Below are 27,483 nucleotides of genomic sequence, written 5' to 3'. Positions count from 1 at the left end.
ACCAGGACTCTTCTTCTAATGAAGAGGTCGAACTTAGAACAAACATTTCCAACCACAAGAGGGCGATAAATGAGCAGCTATCCCACCAGTGAGGTTCCAAACTGACTTCTATAAGCCAGACAGCAGTGTAAAATGCAAGTGGTACAATCAAACCCAACATATTCGTTTCACCAGCATGTGACAGCATTCACAAAAAGGTCTCTGAATTTTTATACTCATGTTATGTGTGAAGAATAAACAGAATTTAATTTGTGTGTGTGTGTGTGTGTCTCAAAGGTCAGATGCTTCATGTGAATATTGGGAAATCTCTTCTCTTACACAGATATTGGATGATAATGATGATGGTGATGTGAGTGTGTGTGCGTCTGTTTGTACATGTGTGTGGTTTGGGTCTTGGTGGCCTGCTTCAGCGCTTCACAGCCCGTTAGTCCAGTCTGTCACCGTATGAGCATGGCAGTGCCTCTTTCAAACACAGACATACAAATATGACTGTTGGAGCAGCTATCCCACTCATCCCAGTCATGTACACCTGTTGTGCTTTAAAAGGGAGGGGGGGTTAGGGTCTGCAGTGAGGGGAGGGGTGAGGCAGCTTCCACCAATACCAGTGTGGCTACTGGAAGGATGGCCGTAGAAGGTTATTTTTTGCCACTGTGCTCCGCAGTGTTCCTCGTCACTCCCTTGCAATTTGTCAATCTGGCTGCTCTATTAAAACATAAAACTGACTCCACTAGCCTACTTTTCCCTCATCAAATACACACAGAGCACACAGTGCTACTACATTACGCCTCACTTTGCTTTTTTAGTGGAAATAAAGACTGAATGCAAGGAAGTCAGGTGGAAACATTTTACTTATTAACTTATTAAAGGAGCAAACTGTAAAAATACTTCACGTGTTTATGCAATAAAATGTGAATTTAAGGTAAAGTAGAGGTCTCCTAATGACTGGTATTACATCTGTAAACAGTGTTTAAGCATTAAAGTTAGTCTTAGTCTGCTGGTTTCAAATTTAGGTTTGACCCAACTCCAAAGCGATTGTGAAATGATTCATTTGAGAGGATAGAAGAAAAACAAAATTGTAATTAGGGCTGAGAGATAAATTAATCTCAGTAATTATCACAGGAAAAATTACCTCTATAATAATGACGATAACCTGATGAGTAATTGGCAGTCTGCACAATCATCTGTACAATTAGCCTCTGAGGTTACAGCATCAGGGTTATGTGGATAAAATGTTCACAAAGATCAAGAAAAAGACAACACACACAGTTTCTTTCGCTCTCTCTCTCTCTCTCTCGGAAAATTAGAATAAGTGATCATGGGGAGAGTGTGCAAGATGAGGCGATTGTTGTTAAGAGACAATCACTGACAAGAAAACAAAAAACTTTTCCAGGATTTTAAAAGGTTCCACAACCAAGCAGCCAAATCTGCTAACAAGCCTCACAAGTAGTTCAGTCTGCAGCTTCTTTTCTTTAACAGAAACCTATCTGTAGCTGTTTGTCAGCTACATCAGCAGCCATGCAGTCAAGCTTTAACTGCAGCCAGGCAACTTCACCCGCTCACTTTCACCCATCCGGCAGACAAATCTATGCACATCATTTAAGCTGCTTTGGTTTGCCTACAGTTGCTGCACATAACAGCTGCTTTGAAACCCACCTCCAATCCACAGCATGTCTTTTGTCCCGTCTTCCTCCCCTCACCCACCCCTGTCACGGCAGATGGCCGCCACTCCCTGACCCTGGTTCTGCTGGAGGTTTCTTCCTGTTAAAAGAGAGTTTTTCCTTCCCGCTGTTGCCAACGCGCTAACTCATAGAGGGGGTCTTATGATTGTTGGGGTTTTCTCTGTTGTATTATTGTAAGATCTACCTTACAAAATTCCATCCAACTCATCTTTCCATAGCGTATCTGACTGAATCCTATTTGTTTCCCATATATCCTGTCCATCTCTACTGCATCCATCTAATAAGATACTTAAGAAAAAGCAATTCAAGTTGTAACATACAAGTACACAGTATACACTAAATTCTTCCAAGGGACTAGTGTTGTAGTTTGCCGAGACGAAGCTAATGTGTTACAGATTCATATACTTCTAGGTACTGCAATACACATCATTGCTTCTTACTGTATAAACTGAATGGAGGAAACTTAACTGGTGGTTTTCAATCAGTCAATTACTTGTAAAAGGTAGTGGGGAAATTTAGCTGCCAGTGGTGAGACTGATAGAATCGCACGCAAATATTCAGCTAACATTCATTAGAGTTCAATTCTATTTCATTTATACAGCATTAGGTGCCTTTCTTTTAAGGCACCTAGTGAAATATCTATGGAGAGTACTGCTCTATAGCAGAACTCTTGCCCTCATTGACCTCCAGCTCTCTCTCTGGGCAGCAGCTGTGCCCACACCAAAGCTAGGCCCTGTTTGAGAGTCACTCTGTTGTGTCTAACTTTGTCGCTCAGTGATCATTTGTAAATATAGCCAAGATCACAGCACATTCATTAAGTGGTGTGAGCTGGTGTTGTCAGACAGTGCTGTTAAATCAGGTGCAAGGTTCTTAGGTTCTTTGTACAAAATATGTCTGAATACAAAGAGCATTAAATTACATCTTTAGTCTTGTTGTGTTTTAATGAAATTCAAAAGCATTATTTGGGGGTGGCTGTAGCTCACGAGGTAGAGCAGAAGGTTGGTGGTTTGATCCCTGACTGCTCCAAAGTAACCAGATATTTGGACAGTAAGCGATATCACAGTCTTCACATAATAATGCAAATACATAAGTACATGTTCTGAGGTCTTAGTTATTTCCAACCACTGATGAGGAGTGTGTGTTTGTCAGGGCTGAATATGTGTAACGGCAGGTGGCTGGAACAGATTCCTGCTTTGGCATTTGCAACTTAGGGGGAGACAGCTGACGAGGAAAGAGGGAAAGGGAGATCCCATAATATCAAATCAGCTGCCCGTCTCCCACCCAACTCCACCATTCATTGCTTTTCCATCCATTTTGTTTTCTCTTTTTGGCTTCACTTGCTCCATTGGCATCTCTTTTCGTGAGCGGTCTCCTTCTCTTTAACATCAGACGATACTTTAAATCTATGTGAGCGTCAGTGTGTGTGCGCAGTTGCTCTGAAAGTGAGCATGTGCCAAGGAACATGACATGCAACATTTACACCATCGCAGGCAGCAGATTGCAGTTTTGTCCAAAATTAGACCAACATTATTTACAAAGACACAAGAAACAACTGTAAACATTCAAGTTATGGATCCCAAACTTTCTACGCATTTCTCTGAAAATTTCCTCATGATTTCCTTAAGAAATAGCTTCTATGTAGCTATCAGCTGTAAACCTATTACTTCTGACTGAGGTTGGTGAATGACAGTTTGTAGAGGATGGGAAAAACTCCAACATGATTCTGTAGTACTGGAAAAGTTCATATATCATTAAGCAGTTTTGTCCCCTTTATGACGGTTTCTATATTAATTGTAGAATCAGATGTTGTGTAATGTTGCTCATGAAAGGTATGTCTGACTACCTTTCTTTTGAAGAATGTCCCTTTCATCACCTCCAAAGTTTCTGCTCTGTCTGATAGGTCTGCTTTTTTTTCAGCTCAGTGATGCAGCAATACCTTTTTAGACCACACACTGAGAGGTCCATCCTACTGCCACCTATGCAGAGAACACCCAGGTCTCCAACCCACTTTGTTTAACAAAGAGGGACATATAAGCATTCACTGACCATGTTAATTGACCACGTTACTGGGGAGGAAGCCAGAATACCTGGAGAGAACCCATGCAGGCACAGGGAGAACATGAAATCCACACAAAAAGGCCCCAAGCCAGCTGGTGGACTCGAACCCAGAACCATCTTGCTACAGACCACACCCCAATGCTGCCCAGGGGATCATTTCCTTTAAAGGATGTAACATAACTAAGGACCTGGAAAAAATTTCTGACCCTTAATTTGCCACGAAAAACTAAAAACAGTCCACACCTGTCCATGAAACCGTAATCACACATCTAAATGTTTATATGTGTGATTATTTTTTAACTACATTAACAGCACACAGATTTCTATCCACAACACTAAAGAAGTGAGACAGTAGTGTAACATTAGTTTCGCTCTACTGTTAATGTGGTATTTTCAGTATTTCTGTATTAGTTTTAACTCACAAGAGTGCTTCTGCAATGCTGCTGTTATATTTAGTTATGGATCTAATCTTTTCCTCCACTGCTAAATGAGAAATAAAAAAGGACATCTCATTGTGTATATATAAATATCGGACACACTTTTACATGAAGTCCTTGACTTCCTCTCGTTAGGTATGTGCTGGACTGGACAGAGAGGGGAAAAGGAAGGAGGGAAGAGAAGGAGGTTGTGGGGAACTTCAATGTGGTTACTCAGTCTGAAGTTGCTTCTTTTCCTATTCTTTATTTTCCTCCTGTGGTTCACACACACACACACACACACACACACACACACACACACACACACACACACACACACACACACACACACACACACACACACACACACACACACACACACACACACACACTCACTGCCCGTCATGGCTATTCTTAGCTGTGTTCTGGGCTATTTTTAGACCACTACCGGTTTCCAGCCATTTAGCAGGGAGGGATCTCAGCCAACACAAAGGAACTGGACTCACTCCGCAAGCATATGTGAGTGTAGGTTTCATCTGTTTCTAATCAGAACACGGCACGGATCCACAGTTTAACACACACACGCACGCACAAACACACACAGCGGGCTAAAGCAAAAGAAGGTTAACAGAGTAAAAGTGAGGAATGCAGACTTATAAATAGCAGCAATGTTCCCAGTCTAAATGAACACAAAACAATAAGCTGATAGTTATCTGGCCAGTAGCCTGTACACACACAAACAAGCACATGAGAACAAAAAAAGATAACCAAAACAAAGGAGCCTCTCTTCTACTAAATTCCTGCCTGCCAGATATTTCATTGGCGGAGTCTTTTCACATCTCTGTGGACATACTATCATCTAGAACTCACACTTCATTCCCCATCCAACTCAGTTTTTCCAGTACATAAATAAGCGTTTCGCTCATAGGGAGTGATGTGATTGTTGGGTTTTTCTCTGTTTTCTTCGTATCGTTGTAGGGTCTTGACCTTACAATATAAAGAGCCTTGAGGTAACTGTTGTTGTCATTTGGTGCTATATAAATAAAATTGAACTAAAAAAAATCCTCTTGGTCTTTAAAGATACTCTGCACTTAATAACAGCTGTGGGTGAATGTTTTTTACATAACTGACACATTTGAATACTAGTCCTTTGTTTGTGCTGTTGGTCCCTTTTTGGGCATTTGTAAAGGGATTAGGACACAAAAGATATGGTTACTGTGTGGTATAGACTGACCAAGAAGTCTGGGTTAAGTTCATTTCTACACTTCCTGGCATGTTAGCTTATGAACCTGGCAAAAATAATCAGTCCTATGCTAAAAAAAGGTAAATAAATAATAAAAATCAACCCTGAGACAGACCTAAACATACCAAGCCTTCATATTGAACAGTCAAAAATGCAATAGATGATGTTATGGTGGTCAAGTCTAGTCTTTAATATCTATAATTTATAGCATGACATGGAGTTACATGAAAAATAGTCTCCACAGGACATTCAACTGCTTCCTTACTCAATCTTACTGCTTCCACAGGAATTAAGAGAGAAGCTAGCAGCCAGGTGCTGCTAATCAAATTCACTTGATTAACTGATCATCAGTGAATGTGTGCACCTCCAGAAAAGCTGAACTTTTGCCAGTTTGCTGCACTGAAGCATTCAGATGTGTGCTAACACAATATCATGATCTTCACAGAAGTGAAGGACATTCACCCCAGGCTCACACAATACAATGATCAGAGAAAGCTTGCAGTCAGTGAGTGGAGCATGAACTCTTCGATAAACCAAATAATCAAATGTGAGGCTATTTGTATGACAGCTAAAGTGAGAGCTTTCTTCTCAGACTGCATGCCTGAGCATGCAGCCACAGCTCAGGGTGTATGGCAATTCACTATAGCACTGTATCATAATACATTTAAAAAAGTAAAAAAAAAAAAAAAAAAAAAAAGGTCCGTCTTTCATAGATTATGGGGCACAAATTTACAGTTGTGCTCAAAGGTTTCCATCCACTCATCATGGGCTTTTTCAAGACTAGAATGAATTTGCAGCATCCATCGAAGTGTGTGTGCAGATAAGATGCTTAGGTATTGAGAAAAGCACTTGTGTCACTGGGCGAGGCTTCAAGTAAAAAGTGCTTGAGTGCTAAGTTAGAGTCTCAGTCCATTTCATTTGGCAAAACAAATTAACAATGGCACCCTTACATACAGAGCTGGAATTAAAATGAGTCCAGAGAAGAAAAACTCCACTGGCTTTATCAAAATGATCCACTCATTCATCACTCCTTTCCACTACAATTTTACGAAGGTTAGGAAACTAACAAAAACGCCATGGCTAGGCAAAAGAAAAAGTGTGCACACACACAGGAAAAGAAAGCTGGACAGTAGCGAGGGAGGATAAGTTGTACAGAGGTTACAGTGGCAACGACAGCAGTGAGCAGTAAATAACGCTGCTGTTCAAACTGTGTCTTTACAGCACAGAGATGAAGGGACTGCAGGTATAGATTATAGTAATGAGCTAAACAGGATTGTAGTAGATTACAGAGGATTACATAGTGCGTAAAGCTGGCTCTGATGGGGTTGCCCGAAAGGTCATGTGGTCGGCAATGTGGGGGAAAAGCTCAGGTGATGCACGCATACGGTGTGTCCACGTGCAGGCAGAGAGCAGAGAACGGCATCAACACAGTCCTCTGCCTTCTCGTCTCAACAGGATAGCCCTGCTTATGAGAACAAACCTTGGCTGTTTACATTTAATTGTCTGAGTCATCTTCCTCATCATTTCCTAAACATAATCTGTTGTTTAGCAATATGTCACGTTTCATTCAGAACTGCCTGGATTCTGACATCTTACAGCTTAGATTTGACCTTGGTGTCATGGTGTTCTTAGCAAGTGTCCAAAACGTGGGCGCGTGTTTCCACAGAGTGTGTGTTTGCATGTGTCTGCAGAGGCAGTTGCTATTGTGCTCTTTTCCTAATACTGTGACTATTAAGATTAGGCAGAACAAGGTTCAGTCCAGCACAAACTTTAGTACTGTGTGTTGCTGAAATGTTATACAGTAGGTCACACACACATTTGCACAGTGAGGTCAGATCCTCAAAGCATCATAGTTCCGATTAATAAACTATACAGAAAGAGTTTTAGCTACACAACACTGACTGTGAGGACATAAGCTCCACCCACCAGTTGTTCAAAACTGCTCTTTAACTTGCTGGGCCCACGTCCTCATTTTAGGTTTGACAGTGTTTTAGTAGATAAAGGCGAATGGCTTAAACATGAATTGAGCTGCGGTTTGGGGAAGGCCTCGAAGGGGACTGGCGGTGGCTCCTGGGCCTGGAAGATCCCCACGTACTAAATAAAAGTAAAGAAGTTAAAGAACTGAAAAGGGGAGGGACGTAAACGAGAATGAACAGCTTGTAGAACTGGGGGAACATAAATAGATGAGAGCCAGAGGGAGCATGTTTGGAGGTGTGGTCCCGCTCCTGAAATTCTGATATGAGGGGCAGCTAGTTGGGAGAAAGTAGTCTTGATGTGACAGGGTGTCCACATCAAATAGAATAAGTAAGAATAGTATAAAAAAGATTAATGGATGGTTTCTCAGAATTCTTTTTGCTCAATCAGGAAACTGAAAAGACCAAAGTCAACAGCTTATACATGTTGTGTGTGTGTTTTACTTACATCCACAATGTCGGAGTTGGTCCTGCTCTCGTGTGGTTCATTGTATTCGGTGTATTTCAGCAGAACTTTGTCCATGTCTGTGCTGGCATACTGAAACAGCTTGTTGGTGCTGTTGAAGATGATCAGTGCAATCTCACAGTCGCACAACACACTGAGCTCATAAGCTTTCTTCATTAGGCCAAATTTACGCTTAGTGAAAGTCACCTGGAAGAAAGGAAGGTAAAAGGAGAACCGTGAAATGTCTAGTTATTAATGAGTCCATCTACCATTTTGCAAATCGTCACCCTATGACATATTATATATAACTTACATGGTCATATATATGGATTTAGGTATGCAACAGAATCATCTTCATCAATTATGGAAAGCCATAAAGGTTGTGAACAGGTGTAAACTGCTGCTGAGATATTGCATGTGGCCCTGACAAAATAACAGAACATCTGAAGTACAGTGTGCCACCAGAAGAATCTCAGTATGAAAGCATAGGCTATAGAATAAAAGCATATAAGATAAAGGCATAATGTTTTTATCCTTCCTAACTCCATGCTAACTATTGGTGTCAGCAGTCAAAGACGAAACTGATAAAATGTCCAGCTTAAACAATTACAGGTTTCTGTGGCTAGGTTACTGTCAAAGGTATTACAACAAATTATTTTATATTGTCTTCAAAAACACATAACAACTACCAAGAATCTTGCTCGGTCAACGGGATAGGCAAGTGAAGGCCAAATGTTTATAATAAGTAACATTATTGCCTTTCACACTGTGCTGATAAATGTATGTTCCAATGATTTGATGCTGAAAATATGGTTAAAATCAGAGTCAGAGAGGGGCAGAGAAGACAGGAATAAAGCATAGAAAAGTAAAAAATAAATAAATAAATATCAGGATAACAAGATTATCTCAACAACTTGGTAGCTTGGGTGGAGGTGGGTTGCAAATCAGCTTGCATTTGCACTACAAAGAGTACAAGTGTGTCAGGTCAGCAATCGCTGGTGCTTGCTGCTATTTTCCACACATGTTAGCCATCATAAACTGAGCCACTGACATAAAAAAGGAAATGTTATTTTTTTTCAGTATGAATAATTGTCATCAATATGACCAAGTACACATACTTTTACTGTGTTCACACCACAAGCCTGCACACAAAGAGGCACTGGTATACCTTGGTACAGACCAGGGAAGGACTGGGAGGTCAGTTCTGCCCTGTCAGGGGGGTCAGGAAGCACATGTGCCTGCATTTCCTGTCATAACAGGAAGAAAGGAACCACTCCCCCAGAAAAGATATGTGTGTGTGTTTGCGCCCGTGTGTGTCAGTGCACCTATTTACAATCAGTAGTTATAACACAGTTGTTATTTTGCCATGAGCTAGATGGTGCTGGCACATTTTGAAATGATTCTCACACACAATCACACAGTCGTGTTTGTGGGCGTCACATGACATGGTTTTGCTAGCTTGTCTGTTTTAAGTGTTCTTGGTTTGTGTTGTACTTGAGTGAAAGCAAGCGAAAGAAAGAGCGTGAACATGTATATACAGCAGCGTTTCATGTGTTCACCTAAACACAGACATCCCTCTGCACAGGGTTCTTGCTCAGAGTAATCATGAATAAATGTTTCATTGCATGTCACAGAAGCTCCTTTCTTAATGAGCTCATCAATTTTTATAATTCCTCTTTCTGCTGTATGATCTTTTTGTTTGATTTGATCCTATCCTTTAATTTTTTATTTTTACTTAAATGCAGCAGCTTTTCCTTCGTGAATTATTAAGGTTATTTTTTATTTTAAACAATGCGCACTTTGGAAACTGACATGAAAACACTTCAGTTCGAGTTGTGAAGTTTTCAAGTGGAGCTAAAAATGTACCCTTAATGAACTTGTTCTATAAATACACTGTGGTGAGAATAAACAGGGGAAAGACTGAGGGGGAACCACAGGAAGAAGATGAGTCCTAAGTTCAGAGGCTGAGCCAGAAAAACTGTTTGGTAAATATAAAAAAACTCTTTAAGTACTTTAAAGGAGATGTTTTATACTCATTTTCAGCTCAATTCAATTCAAATAATCCTTCTTCAGCTTATACTTGGCCCGGTGCAGCTCCTTACTTTATCCTTTGCCTGCAACAAGGCAGCATGGAGGCTGAGTGGTTAATTGAATTGAATTTAAACTTGCGAAAGTGTACCTCATAAGATTCTGTTCTTTCATATCTCAGTGATTAAAATAATAAACTGGAAGCACACTGTGAAATAAGTGCTAGTCAGAGTCTTACATCACTTACATGTCTGTTCCGTTCATCCATAATCCGTGCTATCTGGATCTTCTTTCGCCCCATCTTTTTATCGTTGACTGTTTTTCTTTTTCAGAACTGTCGTATTTTCAGGTTCCTTCGATTTACTTCCAAGTCCTCACGCTTTTTCACTTCTCACTTTCGAACTGTTGCGTGGTTCCTGCAGAAAAACAGCAATAAACAAATCGAGATTAACAAAACTTATGTATACTACAAAATTCACTGTCTGTAAGTCGTGTTGATGATCAAAACTCAGAACGTTTTTTGTTTTACAAATGGGATTTTACACACACACACACACACACACACACACACACACACACACACACACACACACACGCACACACACACACACGCACAAAGAAATGTGTGTGTCTGTGTGGTTTTCTACATTTCAACCCACTCCCAATTAACCAAAACAGACTCCAACAGCAACATGTATGAACACATACATGCATAATTGAAATAATTACCAAAAAATTAATTGTGAGTGGGTATCTTCTCATGCTACAATGCACAGTTTAACTGACATGCATGCGTGGTCAGGCAGCACATTGTCTGTTTGCATGTCACCGCTGTTGTATCCCCCCAGACACACCCATAAACCCAGCTTCCTCAAGGGGTTTACTGTACACTCAGGAGGAAGTGAAACAACTGGGCATGTCAAAATGCAAATGATAAAGACGGAGGAGTCTGGCAATGTCATACGGTATATAAAAAAACATCTACGTTTGAAAAACCAAAGTCGCAGACTGGAATTAGGTACATCTCAACCGCTCACCAGAAAACTTCCTCTTTGGGCGGAGCTGAATCGGACAAGAGAGCGGGAAACACCACGACCCAACTCCAACTACAGTCTTTACCCTCAAACTGGTGTCTTTGAAAATCAGTCCTAAGCAGAGCTTAAAAAAGGACAATTCACTGATGAAAATTACAATTTGATAACACAAGTAGAACTTACATAACTAACAGTTATTCAGTAAATTGTGTTTTTTTGTACCGTCTTTAATCTAGCCTTCAAAATCTTGATGAGCAAAGGACAGAACTGAATGACAAACAACCCACACTCAAATAGCAGCAACTAGTTAAAAAGAACTTCAAGTAGGACCATGATTTATAAAACCAACACCATGTTGTATTTGGTAAGACTTGAAACTATCAACAAGACCATAAACTGATCAGGCAAAGGCTGACTGCGGTCACAGATCCGGTAAGTGATTTCAGTACAACTGAATTTCACTTGCTTTGGCAACATGAGGAGCTAACCTCTCAGGGTACCCACTGTTACCACAAGGAGTTAGTTGCAAGAAGAAATCTAGCCATTATTCCGGTAAGAAAAAACAAAGGAAATAAGGAAGTGAAACTAGTGATGTTAAGAGTGTGCAGCGTCGATATATAAAACATTAATGTAGCAGGTTTTCAGTGGTGGGACATCAGAGAAAACCCACACAGCGGACATTGCAAACTCTACACACACAAAACCATACTCTCCTGCTTATTCTAAGCTCAACGGTATAATATCTAAGGCAGTTTTCATTTCCCTGCACATGCATTTTTACTGGTTTATCTTGTGACTAACAGTTAACACAAAAATAAGGTACAGGACATCATCATATGTCATTTCTTCCATTTCTTCCAAAAGCATCTTCCGACTTTTTGTGATTATTTCTGTAATTTCACAAAATGTAATGCAAGTTACATACCAGTGCCTCTAATGCAGCTGAAAGGGGGCTAATTTTTTGTTTTAAATGACCCATGCAAAGATTTAATTCTCTGGAAAAAGGCACAGACTTTAAAATGATCTGTTCTTTCACAACTATGTGTAAAGACAGGCTGCATGGATAGGTGCTTGATTTTAGACACCTGTCGCAAATCGACTGAAAACACATGAACTCAAAGAGGGATCCAATACTTTTGACTATGCAGTGAGTGTGTGAGAAGAATCACAGTGAGCAGTATGTGGCGTTGTGTTACTAAATCTCACATTTAAGAGAAAAGAGACTCCTGTCCTCTTGGTGCAGAATGTGACAATTCTTAGTAGCAGCATGAATCTAAGCAAAGGGTTTGTTAATAACTTGTGTTGCACAGAGCATGAAGCAGGATGTGAGCTAAACAGGGGACATAGAAAATTTATGCTTAATATAAAAGCAAGAGTACCAGTTAATGCAGTGTGTGTGTGTGTGTGTGTGTGTGTGTGTGTGTGTGTGTGTGTGTGTGTGTGTGTGTGTGTGTGTGTGTGTGTGTGTGTGTGTGAGTAAGAGAGACTGCGTATGCCATGTGACCTGTGTCACACTCCTGAAGTGGCGCTTAAGAGCACGCTGAATTAACTGGATGTTCACACATGCAGGAACAGACACCCACAAACAAACACACTTGGCAGGTTTTCTTGGCAGCTTCTCTGCCGTCATCATCATCGCCGCACTGCAAGGACAGAAGAGGTGTGACTGTTAAGGTGGTGTCAGCCTTTGGGCACACAGGATGAAACGAACAATAAAATAAGGATTTATGCCGATGTAAGCGATGACGAAGGTGTGTGCTCTCTGAACAAAAGCTAGAATGACTTTGCTGCAGAGTGTACTTCTTTTTTTGCCTCATATCTTTATAACCATCATCATCACTATTTAAAAGGTATGAAGGCTACAGACAGCACACAGACATAAATCATGGCAGCACAGGAACAAGCTCTGAGTGCAAGATCCATAGAGGCTGGGGTCTATCACACCAGGCAAGACCCCAGGTGCAGGCTGGAGACAATCTAGCACATAACAGCAAGGTGCAAGATGCTAGCACGCAGGACATACATGAAACGCCATAACCAAGTCGTCAGCATTGTATACAAAAACATCTGGAAGTTACGAGGTCAAAATGGAACACCCCGCCTAGGGTGGTTGAAAATTACTGAGCTAAGATACTGTGGGACTTCCAGATACAAACAGACCAACAAAATGGTGGTGGCTAACCAACTGAATATAGTAGTGGTAGACAAGCAGAGGAAGATGGCCGTAGTGATAGACGTAGCGATACCGAATGATGGCATCTTCTGAACAAGGAACAGTTGAAGCTGAAGAAGTACCAAGGGCTCAGAGAAGAGCTCAAGAAGATGTGGAGGGAGAAGGTAACAGTGGTCCCAGTGGTCATCGGAGCACTAGGTGCAGTGACTCCCAAGCTAGGTGAGTGGCTCCAGCAGATCCTAGGAACAACATCCAAGAGCTCTGTCCAGAAGAGCGCAGTCCTAGGAACAGCTAAAATGCTGGGCAGGATCCTCCCATGTATCTGGTAGAGGATCTGAGCTTGAGAGATAGACCGCCTGCAGGGGCAAGAGGTGAGTATACGTCAATGGACACTGTACTGGTGACTATTTTTCAGCTTAACCAATCTAAAAATAAAAACAGAAGGTTCTGAACCTTAATTACCTATGAAAACTACTTCTCATTTCAGCCCTGGTGTTCACATCTCTACTTGTTTTCATGTTACACAATCTAAAGAACAAAGATTGACTGCACTCTGAGAAGATCCATCCAAATAATAATTACTACCAAAACACTCTTGTATAGTGTGTTAGTTCACACTAAATGTGTGAGCTGAATCAGTCTGCCATGTCACAAATAACACATAAATAATCCATAAAACAACAACCAAACGCTCAATGTGACCACTGAGAATTCAGTAAAAGATTTTGTATAAAATAAGGCTGTTGGCAACAGGAGAGAAAGGCAGCATCACTTTAAATGATTAAAGCTGAAACTGCAGTGCTGGCTTTAGTGGTTTGTTCATGTTGATCACGACCCTTCTGCACTCGTCATGTGCTTCAAAACCCCTCAGTGGTTCATACTGTGTGCCCGAGTTATAAAAGCAAGAACAACGAGTAAGAAGACATTTTTCAATGTTTTGTGTTTGCAGCAGATGGCCGCCACTGCCTCAGCCATACTCTGCCAGAGGTCTTCCTGTTAAAAGGGACTTTGCCCTCACCCAGTGTTTGATCATAAGGTATCACCTGATCTCATGGGGTTCACTCTTAAATAGATGCCAAAGTGTAACTTTTTTCATGGTGAATTGACTGATTCTTATATACTGTACACATTTTCTGCTCTCAAGAAGCACTCAAAGCATACCTCATTCACCCACTCATACAAGCACTTTTTTCTATCTAACTTTCACACACATTCACACTCCAATGCATGCATCTAAGAGCAACTTGGGGTTAGTATCTTGCCCAAGTCTGGCATGCAGACTGAAGCAGCCAGGGATCAAGCCACCAATTTTCCAATTAGTAGATGACCAGTTCTACCTCATGAGCTACAGCCACACAGAAAAGGCTTCTTCCTTTGTAGACAGAGAAACAAACTTCTCCGCCTCAGTTCTCACTTATACAATGGAGAAAAAACTTACACTGTGTAATTTTCTTTACCTCGTCCCCATTACTGTCTACTTTTTTGTTGTTGTGTCAAAAACAAACAGAGACAGCTCATAGAATATAATAGAATAGAATTCAACTTTATTGTCATTGCACATGTCACAAGTAGAAGGCAACGAAATGCAGTTTGCATCCATCCAGAAGTGCTTTAGCCATGATATAGATATATTACAAAATATATATTAGCAATAATATAGGTATATAGCTATATTACAGAAATGGGTCTATTATGGGTATGTTACAATGTACAAGGTAAGAAGATATGTTATGAATATGCTATAACTAAAAGTATGTACAGGCTGTAGTGGGTATACAAGCTATGTACAGGCTATAAACAGGATATAAATATGAAACTATACAGAAATATGCAAGTTATAAACAGTTGTAAACAGTTGTAGAATTATAATTATCGTATTGTACAGAATGATTGTTCATGACATGAAGCCCCATAGTTGTTGTTGGTATTGCCACAACAAATGACCAAAATTAAGCAGTTATTTTACAGTATCAAAATCGTCTGCAGCAAGTAGCAGCATGCCGACTAAAGAGCATTACATGAATATCTCGTGTGTGAGTCATCCTGCCTGTGAGCCTTCCTCATTTTAGGACATTACAAGGAACAACATGGTTTAAATTTAGGGCCTCACAGGCGAGCACAGTCAGCATATTGTAGGGAATTTTAGGCCAAATGGAGATGTAAGCTGGTGAAGGAAGATTGCGTAAAACAATAAAAATCAGTATGTGGGCACTTGTCTGCCAGTGATTTAACGCAGAGTTTGATCTTTTCTTGGATGACGGCAAATCTACACCCAGCTCACACTCCACACGCCCACATGCACGAACCTCCCAGGTATTTTTAGACTCGTTTTAAAACAGGATTCCAAAAATACAAGAATGAACTTTTTACCCTGAACAACAATACGGCTGGTTTTTGGTTTGCAGACAGAGGAACAACTGTTAAACAAAGGAAAAGATGAAAATCAGCTGTCTCACGCAGCCCTCAGCTGCTCCCTCGGCAATTATTTTCCTACACACCAAACCTCACAGACAGAGTGTGGCTGTGTGTATGTGATTGCCTATGCGCTGTACATTTTTTCTGTGTGCGTGTGTCTTGTTACATAGGAACGGCTAATGGCTGACATGCGGCAATGCCCTTGTATTTCTTGGCAGGACACCGCATGTCTCTATATAGAGACATAGAGCCAGAGAGGGTGGGGGTGGGTGGAGACTGCGGGTGTGAGGGGTCTGACAGATACAGGATGTGGATGGTGAATTCTGAATGGTCCCATGTGATCACTGCCTTCAGTGAGTCTAATGTTGAGTGTTTTTAGATCAACCTGGAAGTGAATCATTTGAAAAGCAGCAGCTACAGAGTGAGCAGAACTAAGGGTGCTGGAATCAACATGCAATGAATCAAATGTGTCATGTGAGAAGACTGCATGAGTGTTATTTCTGCTAATACCACCTGCTGTGATCAGTCTTCTCTCAGTAACAGGCCGTGATGGGAATAGCGGCGTTACAAGTAATGGCGTTATTAACAGCGTTACTTTTTTCAGTAACGAGTAATCTAACTAATTACTATTTGTATCTTTACAACGCTGTTACCGTCACTAACAAGAAAATGCGGTACGGTCGCGTTACTATTTTGCAACAGACGGTTGAAGCTGTGTTCAGCTTATCACATCTTATATCAGCTGCACGGAAGTAGCTGTAAGTAATCTGGGCGCTACAGCTTTAAGCAGCTGTGTGCGCTCCCGCGGGTGGCAGTCACTTTTGGCACAACACCTGGAGCTAAGGGGGCAAAACATTGCACGAGTGCTGCTGTTTGACTGAGTAAGAATAAAGTAATCATGGTAAGCCAATCGCATGACCACTTCAAGATGACAAAGCAACAAGGTGACATATACCAGTTTTTAAATTGTGTTGATAGGCCACGTAAAACCAGAGTCATGATAAACAATATATACGCAGCGTTTTTTCCTCAATAGTTTTGTCACATTTACTGCCTAAGGACAGCGCTAGCAAGCACTCTCTGCTTATGACCAAAAAACAAGAAACCAAACAAAACAAAAAAACAGTCCATTCATGTTGGTGGAAAAATGCACCATGTCGACCAATCAAAAAATGATATCGCACCATGACATTTGTCTGTGAAGGTTCTCAGTCATCCAGGTCATCGTAGTCAAAGGAGCTTGCAAAGAAAAGCGTCTGGACTTCTTTAAGTTGCTTGAAGACGTTTCACCTCTCATCCGAGAAGCTTCTTCAGTTCTAAGGTCAAATGGTGGAGAGTCCCAGATATAAACCTAGTGGGAGTAACCCCCCACAGAGGGACAAAAGGACCCCCTGATGATCCTCTAATCGCCTGAGCCAAGGTGTGAAACTGGGTGTGGGTCCCAATCAGCCAGGGTTTCGGGTGAGCTCATTGTGAAACCTGGCCCCACCTTATCATGCGAATTCCTGAGGTTAGATGGCCCAGGATGTGAGTGGGCGTTAAGGCATCTGGGGAGGGATCTCAAAACTGGATTATAGATGGCAGAGAGTTGGTGTCGTAAACCCCCGCCTCTGTTCAAAGATGGTCGCTCACAGTGGACATAGATGGCTTCTTTCACTCCTCTTTCAAACCATCTGTCCTCTCTGTCCAAAATGTGAACATTGGCATCCTCGAAAGAGTGTCCTTTATCCCTAAAATGCAGATGGACTGCTGAGTCTTGTCCTGTGGTGAAGAAGAGGTGGCTCTTCTGTGTTGTGCCATGCGCTTGTGAAGTGGCTGTTTGGTCTCTCCAATGTAGAGGTCTGGGCATTCCTCGCTGCACTGTACAGCATACCCCACATTGTTAAGTTTGTGTTTAGGAGTTTTGTCTTTCGGGTGAACCAGTTTCTGTCTGAGCGTGTTGCTGGGTCTGAAATGCACCGGAATGTCATGCTTGGAGAAAACTCTCCTGAGTTTTTCTGATACACCGGCTACATAGGGGATGACAATGTTGTTGCGTCTGTCCTTCTTATCCTCCCTCGCTGGTGTCTGGTCTTCTTTTCTGTGCCTCTTTGCTGACTTTAAGAACGCCCATTTAGGATAGCCGCACGTTTTGAGTGCTTCCTTTACATGTGTGTGTTCCTTCTTTTTTCATTCAGGCTTAGAGGGAACATGTTCTGCCCGGTGGTGTAGGGTCCTAATTACTCCAAGTTTGTGTTCCAGAGGGTGATGGGAGTCAGAGAGGAAGTACTGGTCCATGTGTGTGTGGGCTTCCGGTAAACTTCGATGCTGAGGTTGCCATTCTCTTCAATGTGCACAGCGCAGTCCAGGAAAGGCAAACAGTTATCCTTTGTGTCTTCCCTGCTGAACTTGATGTTTTTATTCACAGCGTTAATGTGCGCAGTGAAGGATTCCACTTCTTGTGTCTTGATTTTGACCCAGGTGTCGTCTAAATATCTGTACCAGTGGCTGGGTACTCTTCCTTTGAAAGAGCCAATTGAGCCAATGACATTTGGTTGTTTAGGAAGAGGGGGAAGTTTTAGGAGTGACGGCGAGAGACAGAGAGACCGAGTTTTGAAATGTGAGAGATTTGTGACGTTTAGCATGTTTGGAGTGTGTAGTTAATGTGTTGTCTTGTGTAGTTAGTGTGTAGTGTTGTGGATAGTTTTGTGTTGTGTGTCAGAACAATGAGGCGACTGCTGAATGAAAAACGGAGTAGTGATACACCTGCTGCTGTCAGACCTGCAGGTATCTGTGATGTTCTCCTTTATGGTGGACAGAAATTATTTTTTTGGAGTGGCACAAAAAATTTGTGTGACATCTTATTGATTGCAGAACAGTTGATGGTTATGTAAATAGTTTGAAGGTTATTTAAAAAAAAAGGGTAAAAGGTAAATTGGTGCAAATAACTTTGTTGTTTGCAAAACTTGCGCGTATGATTTTAAAATTTATATTTATATTTGAATTGAAAGTTATGAAATATGATTCAATAAACATGTTTGTGGTTGTTACAGTAAAAAATATAACTTTTTCTACTCAGATTTTATGTTTTTTGTCTGATTTTAGATCAATTGTGTTAATACAGTATGTCAAAATGAAAACACAACTGTAAATTCAGACATGTGAGGTTGTGCTGAAAAGAATGATACCAAACAAGGCAAAGTAAATAGTTTTTAAAGGTGAAATGCAGAGGTCAAATCAAAAGTAGTTAAAAATGGCCAATTATACCCTGGACCCCATTATTAAACATTTTTTTAAAGTAACACAATAGTTACTTTTCAAGTAATTAATTACTTTTAGAATCTTGTAACTCAGTTACTAACTCAGTTACGTTTTTGAAGAAGTAACTAGTAACTACTACTTTTTCAAAGTAACTTGCCCAACACTGGTAACAGGTACTGCAGTTCTCTGGATTTGTCCATGTTTTACTAAATGGGTATCAACAAAAGTCACAAAATGTGATTTTCCGCTACAAGCCACAAAGCTTGAAATTAGCTGTATGCATAGAAAATATTTAATCTCAGGTCCAGATGGGAATTCTCTGATATTTCTTGACTGCAAACAGTTTTCTCAGCATTTTCGCAGCAAACAAACTCCATTTAAGCTACAGCACAGACACAACAAACAGCAGGCAGAGTTAACAACTAGCTGGTGGACACAGTGAGGCATAGGACAGCAGTAAATCATGCCGGAAATCTGACTCCATCCCAGGCATCCCAGTTCACAAGAACCACCAGACATCAGGAACAGGAGCAAGTCACACCTGATGCGTTCCAGTTCCAGAACTGGTTCTGAATGTGTGGACTCACTCCTGCTAGCAACACTCCTCAAGGTAGAGAGAAACAATTGTTTAGACCTCTGCTAAACTGTTCCTAACAGGTTGATTACCTGTGAAGGTGATGACCAAAAAAAGAGCTAAAAGACAGTGAACACAACTCCAAATAGAGCATCAGTTTACTCAGCTTATCGAGACGCTGCTAGTTAAGAAACTTTTATGATTTTTATTATGAGGTGACATTATCTGAAAGTTATTGTAGAAGATAACACTGGCAACTTAACTGATTTAGTACAAATATACTGTTGCTAAGTTGACAGACCCAGTGATAACACATTGTAATGGTGGTGCAAAGATCAACAAGTATTTATGGTTGTGTAGCCATGTGATAATCATTAAATATCTCAGTAACACACAGCACACAGTAGGTTTTTTTTTTAATGGTGTGCACTCAAAAGACATTTTTGGAGCAAAAGAACCCATTTAATGAACTCTCACTTGATTTCTCCCTGCTGGATTTTAATCTTAATTGAAGTTCTGGATTTTAATGACCATAAAAACGTGATAACTTGGATACTATTATGATGATTTTTTTTTGTATTTTGTTCTATAAAGCACCCATTTTGTCTTTGACAGCGCTTTCTTTATAGGGTGCACTTTTACACTGAGGTTTGGTAACCTGATCTTCTTTGGAGATGACCTCTCTGGGGGATTTATCCTGGAAGAACCAGGATATAAATGCAAATTCAGAGAGAATGTTTAACCCCCAAAAGATAAAAATGTTACCTTTGTGTTTTCTACAGCATTTCTGAGCTCACACTTTAAAAAACCTACAATCAAGTTTAGCTGTTTTGTGTTTGCACTTTGACAAAAACACATGGAGCTACAGAAGAAATGGCTGTCTCATCACTCTTAGAGGACCTACTGCTAATAAACAGAACTCACTGAGAAAAGTCCAGGGCATTTTATTTTGAAAGCCTACTTTCCGTAAACCAGCTGGCTCCACCCAGCTCTGTCTCACAGAAACACTGATAAGGGAACTACTATAGTACACTTAAACATCCAGGCTGTTCTGTCCAGCGGTGGCATAAAGAAATCATTTCAGACCTCGGGCATTTTGATACCTCTGCACAAAACTTTGTTCAATTTTCTACCTACTGTGGAAGTGGACATTAAAAAAATGTTGGAAGACTTTTACTATTGGCAAATTTAAACTTTGGGAGGAAAGCAACCTCATGAGTACTGCACACAGCAGGCTAACAGCTGGTGTGTGGTGTGGGAGAGCTGTGCAATGCTTCAAAAGTGCAAAAAGCATATTGGTTATGTTTGGGTGCCTGATACGAGGCAGAGCAATATGATAGCAAAGTTCAAAGTCTCTCATAAACTTTTACCAACAAATAAGTATGCAAGGCTAAACTTCTGATTAAAGTTCCTTTTAAGGCTTCAGATATAGACATGTGTAACCTGATCTAATACATGTGGTTTGGTTAGGGACATCCCTCTATAAGCAGCAGATGAGTCACTGTGTGGCACAGACACTAAAACACATGCTCAGCATAAGCGAATGACATCATACAGACATTTGCAGCATCTTTAAAGGGTTTTACATTTATCTGTGCAAAGCTATGATGAACTGGAGTGCAAGTAAATGTCTGTTTCAGAAACACACAACACAAAAATCTAACATTTTATTTAAGAAAGTACTATTTAGTCTTTTGGGCCACTGAGTGGCTCTATAGTGTAGTGGTTTAAACATTCACCTAACAAGCAAAAGATCCCCAGTTCTTTTGGTTGTTGGAAGACACAAATTTTGGCAGGTATAAAAGCTGAATACACCCGTGGCTTAAATCAAATATTTATGGGACCATATCTGTTGCAGAAGGTCCCATAAATGTGTGGCACTTGTAGGTTGCTTTGCTTTCACTCTTATGTCCAGTTCATCCCAAACCAGCTTGATGGGGTTTTGCTGGCCCGAGACCATCACAATTACTCCTCCATGTTTGACAGTTGATGCCACACTGTAGAACCAATGCCTACTGGACATTATACAAAGATGCTGTGTGATGAACTAAAGATTTGAAATTTTGATTCATCAGTCCATAATACCTTCTTCCAGTCTTCAGTAGACCAATGGCGGTACCATTTCAAGCTATTCATTGGACTTGAACGACTTGAACTGCAATATATAACTGAAAAAAATGGGGTGTTCTGATTCTGAATCTCAGAATACTACATAGATATAACGGGGAACACATCAGGCTTGTGTATGGATGCGTGCCCTATTATAAATGTATATTATTAGCTGGGACCACATCTTCATTTAGGCTTGACAGTGTTTCTAGTAGAATTTAAGTAACAAGGGGGTGTGGGACACCCTGTGACCACCTCTGTACATGCCCCCTGGATGCATGCTGTATGTAAACTTAAGTTTCGTCTCCTGTAATCTCACCAATGTAATTCTAAAAGTTGCTATGAGCAAAAAAAAAAAAAAAAAAAAAAAAATTTATATATATATATATATATATATAAAAAAACACCCAGCACGCCCCTGCGGGCGGTTTATCCTTCAAGCTCGGGTCCTCTACCAGAGGCCTGGGAGCTTGAGGGTCCTGCGCAGTATCTTAGCTGTTCCCAGGACTGCGCTCTTCTGGACAGAGATCTCCGATGTTGTTCCCGGGATCTGCTGGAGCCACTCGCCTAGCTTGGGAGTCACCGCACCTAGTGCTCCGATTACCACGGGGACCACCGTTACCTTCACCCTCCACATCCTCTCGAGCTCTTCTCTGAGCCCTTGGTATTTCTCCAGCTTCTCGTGTTCCTTCTTCCTGATATTGCTGTCATTCGGAACCGCTACATCGATCACTACGGCCGTCTTCTTCTGTTTGTCTACCACCACTATGTCCGGTTGGTTAGCCACCACCATTTTGTCCGTCTGTATCTGGAAGTCCCACAGGATCTTAGCTCGGTCATTCTCCACCACCCTTGGGGGCATCTCCCATTTTGACCTCGGGACTTCCAGGTTATACTCGGCACAGATGTTCCTGTACACTATGCCGGCCACTTGGTTATGGCGTTCCATGTATGCCTTGCCTGCTAGCATCTTGCACCCTGCTGTTATGTGGGTGCAAGATGTTATGTTATAGTTATATATATATATATATATATATATATATATATATATATATATATATATATATATATATATATATATATATATGTATATATATATATATATATATATATATATATATATATATATATATGTATATATATGTATATATATATATATATATATATATATATATATATATATATATATATATATATATATATATATATATATATATATATATATATATATATATATATATAATCGTGGTAATCGGAGCACTAGGTGCGGTGACTCCCAAGCTAGGCGAGTGGCTCCAGCAGATCCCAGGAACAACATCGGAGATCTCTGTCCAGAAGAGCGCAGTCCTGGGAACAGCTAAGATACTGCGCAGGACCCTCAAGCTCCCAGGCCTCTGGTAGAGGACCCGAGCTTGAAGGATAAACCGCCCGCAGGGGCGTGCTGGGTGTTTTTATTTATATAAAAAAAAAAAAACATATATATATATATATATATATATATATATATATATATATATATATATATATATATATATATATATATATATATATATTGCCTGCTTTCCAAATTTAAATATTATTATTTATTATTATTATTATTTTTTCAGTGATTATACAGTCATTTTTTACACAACAACTTTAGATCCTGAACTGGTGAACGAGATCACCTGAGGAGATACAGTACCGGAGACATATAACTTCAACTATTATTTATTTATCAAGATTCTTGTCATATTGGCTACAGCTGGTCAGTTTCTGGGTTACACAGCTTCAGCCTTTAATAGTGGTCACTTACAACAAACCTGCCTCATCAGGAATTCATCCCGTCCAGATAAGCACCTCGATAAACAGGCGGATGAATAAGTACAGTGGTTTCCATCAGCTGCAAACTTTCTCCAAGCACTCACTCCAGCTGTCTTACCTGCGCTGCTGCAGCACAGCGGAAACATTCCTGAGGCGGAGCGGCGACGGTACAGGAAAGGTCCCGAGTGACTCCACCAGTCTGAACCGGAGGGCAAGTCGAGTACCGATCCGAAATGTAAACTACGCGATAGTACGACCAAGCCGAACAAAAATAAAGACAATTAAATTAAGTTAGCAGGGAGCCGACCCCGGAATACAAGTTGTCCCGAAACCGGCGAGCCTCCTCTGACTGTTGAATCCGATGTGCAGACAGAGAAGGATAACCCGCTGCTGTTTGCTTCCTCTTGTTTATTTGTCAAATGCCGTGTCAAGCCAGCATCGCGCGCGCGCGCACACACAAAGCGCATTGAGGTGAAGCAGCTTACCTCCACGCTCACTCCCGCATGTCTAATTATTTGTGACTTCCCTCCGTCCAGCGGATCACTCCATCGGTGAGTCTCCTCCTAGAGCACGCGCTTCTGACTATCAACGAGCACCTGGACGTCAGGAGGCGGCATCGTCACGCGGGCACACACAAACACACACAAACACACACACACAGAGGCAGAAACACAAAAATGAAATAAACGAAACTTGCGAGGGAAAACAACGAGATATATTGGTTAAATAAAAATAATTGTGTAACTAGATTCTAGTTACACAATCTAGACTGAAAAGACATAGTCTAGATTGTTTCTTGATTATTTCCATTTGAATTCATACTTTCAACAGGTCTACAAACACGGGAACACACTGTTTACTCTTGTTCAGGCTCACTACTGTCTCTCTGTGGAAACTACTGAAAAGTGCACCAATTCTCTGCAAATGGTACTCATGATGAGTGGTTGTTGATTAGTGGTCATGACAATTTACATATTAATGATCAGGAAATTGGCCTCACAGTCCATTGTTCGTCAGTGGTGCTAGTTTCAGTCATTATGTAAATGGACTGTTTATAATGTTGAGGAAACCTGCAGTCATTTGAGAATGAAGAAGTCAGTGAGTGCATTTCTCCCACTGAAAATGCTACGTCGAGATGAACAGAATCAACATTTGGGGGTTTCCTTGCCTGGGTGATTGAGCATGCAACAAGACAACTAAGTTAAGAATTTGAACTGTCAAAGACATAATATAATTTACACCTGTTGATTAGGCTTCATTTTTTTGGTGATAGTTCCTGTTTTGTTTTCTTCACTTTCTGTCATAATTTATTCATTTCTCAAGAGTATTTTATGTGTTCACACTCCTTTTCAGTGGAAGCTATAAATGAATGTTTGACAGCAACAAAGCTGACCTCGACTATAATTTTTCAGTGCTGCACTTGTGATGAAACATGCCATGTTGGCACACTAACACACGAGTCCACAGACGACGTTGCAGCAAGTTGGTAAGAATGTAGCCTTTGTTGCTCATAGTGTGAACTTAACATTTAAGTGTCTTTATTTCAAAGGGACTTTATCTTCTGTCATCTATGTCCTGTTTCACTGGTGAATGCTTATATTTAACACTTGAACTCAAGGTATGTACAAGTATCACTGAGTAAAAAGCCAACACTTCAGGGTGCATTAAACACACATTTTTTTCTACTCTTGGATCTATATGATGCCATGCAGAGTGTAGATCTCTAATATGGTCTCCTCAAGAGCACTGACTCCTGGTCCACATGCTGTTCAGGTCTTTTGTTCATGAGGTGCAGCCAATCAGAAAAAAGTTGTTTAAAACAGAAGCTCAAGCTAAAACTGTTGGCTTCAGTCGTGAACCTAAGCTCCACCAACACCCTGTATTAGGTTAATAAGGATTCTGTTGAACTATGATACAAAGCTACTCTAGTAGAGACTACTGGAGTAACTTTGCATCTAATAGGTCCCCTCACAAATGCTGACAGGATGACAAGTCAAAACATTTTACTGGGAAATCCCTTTGTGGAAATTTGTGTATTCCCCTTTTCATATGGAGAAAGTAAGTGGAAGACTTCTCAGAAATTAAGTCTATTTTATTTCCATGAAAGTACAGAAGAAGTGTCCGTTATATTTTTAAATATTTTATCTGTTATATTTTTAGATCTTTATTCCTGATGGCAACAATTTAATGTCATCATATGCTGACATATGTGGCATATGTTGGTTATGTTTGCTTTGTACCATATCACTAGGTAGCTGTTGCTGTGCAGTGTATAAATTTTAAAAAGTCAAAAGTGTTAAAAATGTTGTAAGTCTTGGATAAATGCAGCATGTACAATATCACATATAATTATAAGATTTTATTTTATTTTTTTATGAAAACAGCTGGTCACAAACACTACTACATGACTTCTTTGAATGAACCCAAAGACACATGGCTTCTTCTACTTGGTTTAGTTGGATTTCACCATAAACAGATACATAATAGAGTGATGGTTTTATCTGCTTTAATTGTCATCAGCTTTCCTATTTTATCTGACAGGCAGCATAAACAGCTTCGGTGACACTTTCATCTGCCTGTCATTGGTCTATATATTAGCTGTTAACCACAGCACATCATTCCACAATTTTCATTTATAAAACTTTATTTCTCTTGTGCATTTCTCCCAATTTCTTATACTGTTTACATTTTCTTATTATTAGTTCTTCAGTCAGCTGTAGAGCCTTCAAACTTGTGTGCAAGGCACTATATGAATAAAGTTTGATTGACAGATGATTTATTATGCATGTATGCATTAATGTAGCCAGCTCATACTGTGAATAAATTTGAGATTTGAAGGGAGAGGAGGACGTTATAGAAGAAGAAATCACATGTTGCCCAATTAGGCAACATGTTTTTAGGTGTTCTAAAACTTTTGACTGGTAGTGTGTGTGTGCATGTGTGCGTGCGTGTGTTAGATTCAAATTATTGTAGGGTCTTTACCTTGCGATATAAAGTGCCTTGAGGTGAGTGTTGTTGTGATTTGGTGTTATTTATACACATAAATAAATAAGTACATTAAATAAAAGAAATAATATTACTCATCCTTAAGTTCTCCTTTACACTTTTTATACTATTATTCCTTTATGTTCAGTATTATCTGCAAAACTTTGCTTTAAAGTATCTTTATTTTGCCTTCATTTATATGAAGTGAATTTTTAAATGTATGTCAGTACTTAAATTTCAGCAATTTTCACTTATTTGGAATCTTTTGTCGTACACGTTAATTCAAATAACAATATATACAGTTTGCACATTTCTGATCTATATAACAAGCACATACAAAAGCAGATACAGTTCAAAAACACACTGTGCAATTCACTCCTAACCCTAAACACCAGCATCGAACCCCAGCCCATCAAACATCCTGAACAAAGAGCAATATTTAAAGCTGCACTAACCAATATTTTTGTATTAACACTGAATCAAATGAGCCTCACTTGAATGGCAAACACAATGCGAATGATCATTGGTTTGGTTTAATAGAGCTCATCTATATTTAGTGTCAGTGTTGCTTCATATCTCATGGATATTTGTATTTAGCACGTTAACAGCTTGTTTCTGCTGCCACCAAGTGGTCGAAAGTCTACCAGTTCCACCACAACTTTACTTATTGTCTTCAAAGTTAATATTTGTTTCCCGTGTAATAACAACGCTTTATCACCTTCTAAACAAGAGTGTTCTAGTTTAATTCAGTCCTTCCATTTGTCCATTACTAACAGACATATTTCTCTCGCCAACTCACCGGTGCTTTTGGTTCAGTCTTCACCTGGAAGGTTCCCCAGCAGCTCCAGCTGTGGGTTTGCTCAGTCAATCCCTTGTATCAAACAAGAAAGGATTCTTTTTATAAAAGAAAAAACAGAAGAGATTTTAAGCCAGACCAGCTGGCTTAGAAGAAGGGGTACCCAGAACTGGGCAGTGTTTGGATCTGAGCTCTCTCTCTGCACTGAGCAGCAGATACCCCACACACTCAAACACCGCCCACTCCATTCCACCACCACACACAGTTGTACACACACACACACACACACACCCAGTGACCCCCTATGTCTGAGCCAGCTGAGTGTATGTATCTGAAGGAGCAGGCTCACCTGTTGTTATCACTCATGGTATATTTAGATTTGCCACAGATGCTACCAGTGTGTGTGTGTGTGTGTGTGTGTGTGTGTGTGTGTGTGTGTGTGTGTGTGTGTGTGTGTGTGTGTGTGTGTGTGTGTGTGTGTGTGCTACAGAGACAGAAATGTGTTGCTGACA

At 40.4% G+C, this 27,483-nt stretch overlaps 1 protein-coding gene across 4 annotated transcripts in view; it reads right to left on the bottom strand.

The window, feature by feature from the left end:
• Positions 1-27,191, bottom strand: part of mef2ca (myocyte enhancer factor 2ca) — a 37,016-nt gene extending 9,825 nt beyond the window's left edge. The window contains exons 1-4 of one of the 4 annotated variants that reach the window (XM_085414759.1): positions 26,975-27,191; positions 23,676-23,786; positions 10,090-10,258; positions 7,818-8,021 (exon numbers count right to left, since the gene is read on the bottom strand). In XM_085414759.1, coding sequence (XP_085270885.1) covers positions 7,818-8,021; positions 10,090-10,143 — 258 coding nt within the window. In that variant the 5' untranslated portion in view covers positions 10,144-10,258; positions 23,676-23,786; positions 26,975-27,191. Of the gene's footprint in view, positions 1-7,817; positions 8,022-10,089; positions 10,259-10,879; positions 10,901-23,308; positions 23,597-23,675; positions 23,787-26,974 lie in introns of those variants that run through there. The other 3 variants (XM_085414760.1, XM_085414761.1, XM_085414762.1) reach the window with 3 other exon arrangements.
• Between the last annotated feature and the right edge of the window lie 292 nt (positions 27,192-27,483).

This window comes from Rhamphochromis longiceps, linkage group LG7 (assembly GCF_057381845.1).
Source record: "Rhamphochromis longiceps isolate RC_006_pf linkage group LG7, R_longiceps_female_GT1.1, whole genome shotgun sequence".
NCBI lineage: Eukaryota > Metazoa > Chordata > Actinopteri > Cichliformes > Cichlidae > Rhamphochromis > Rhamphochromis longiceps.
The sequence above is the reverse complement of the archived record's forward strand: the minus strand, read 5'-3'. Positions and strand labels throughout refer to the sequence as shown.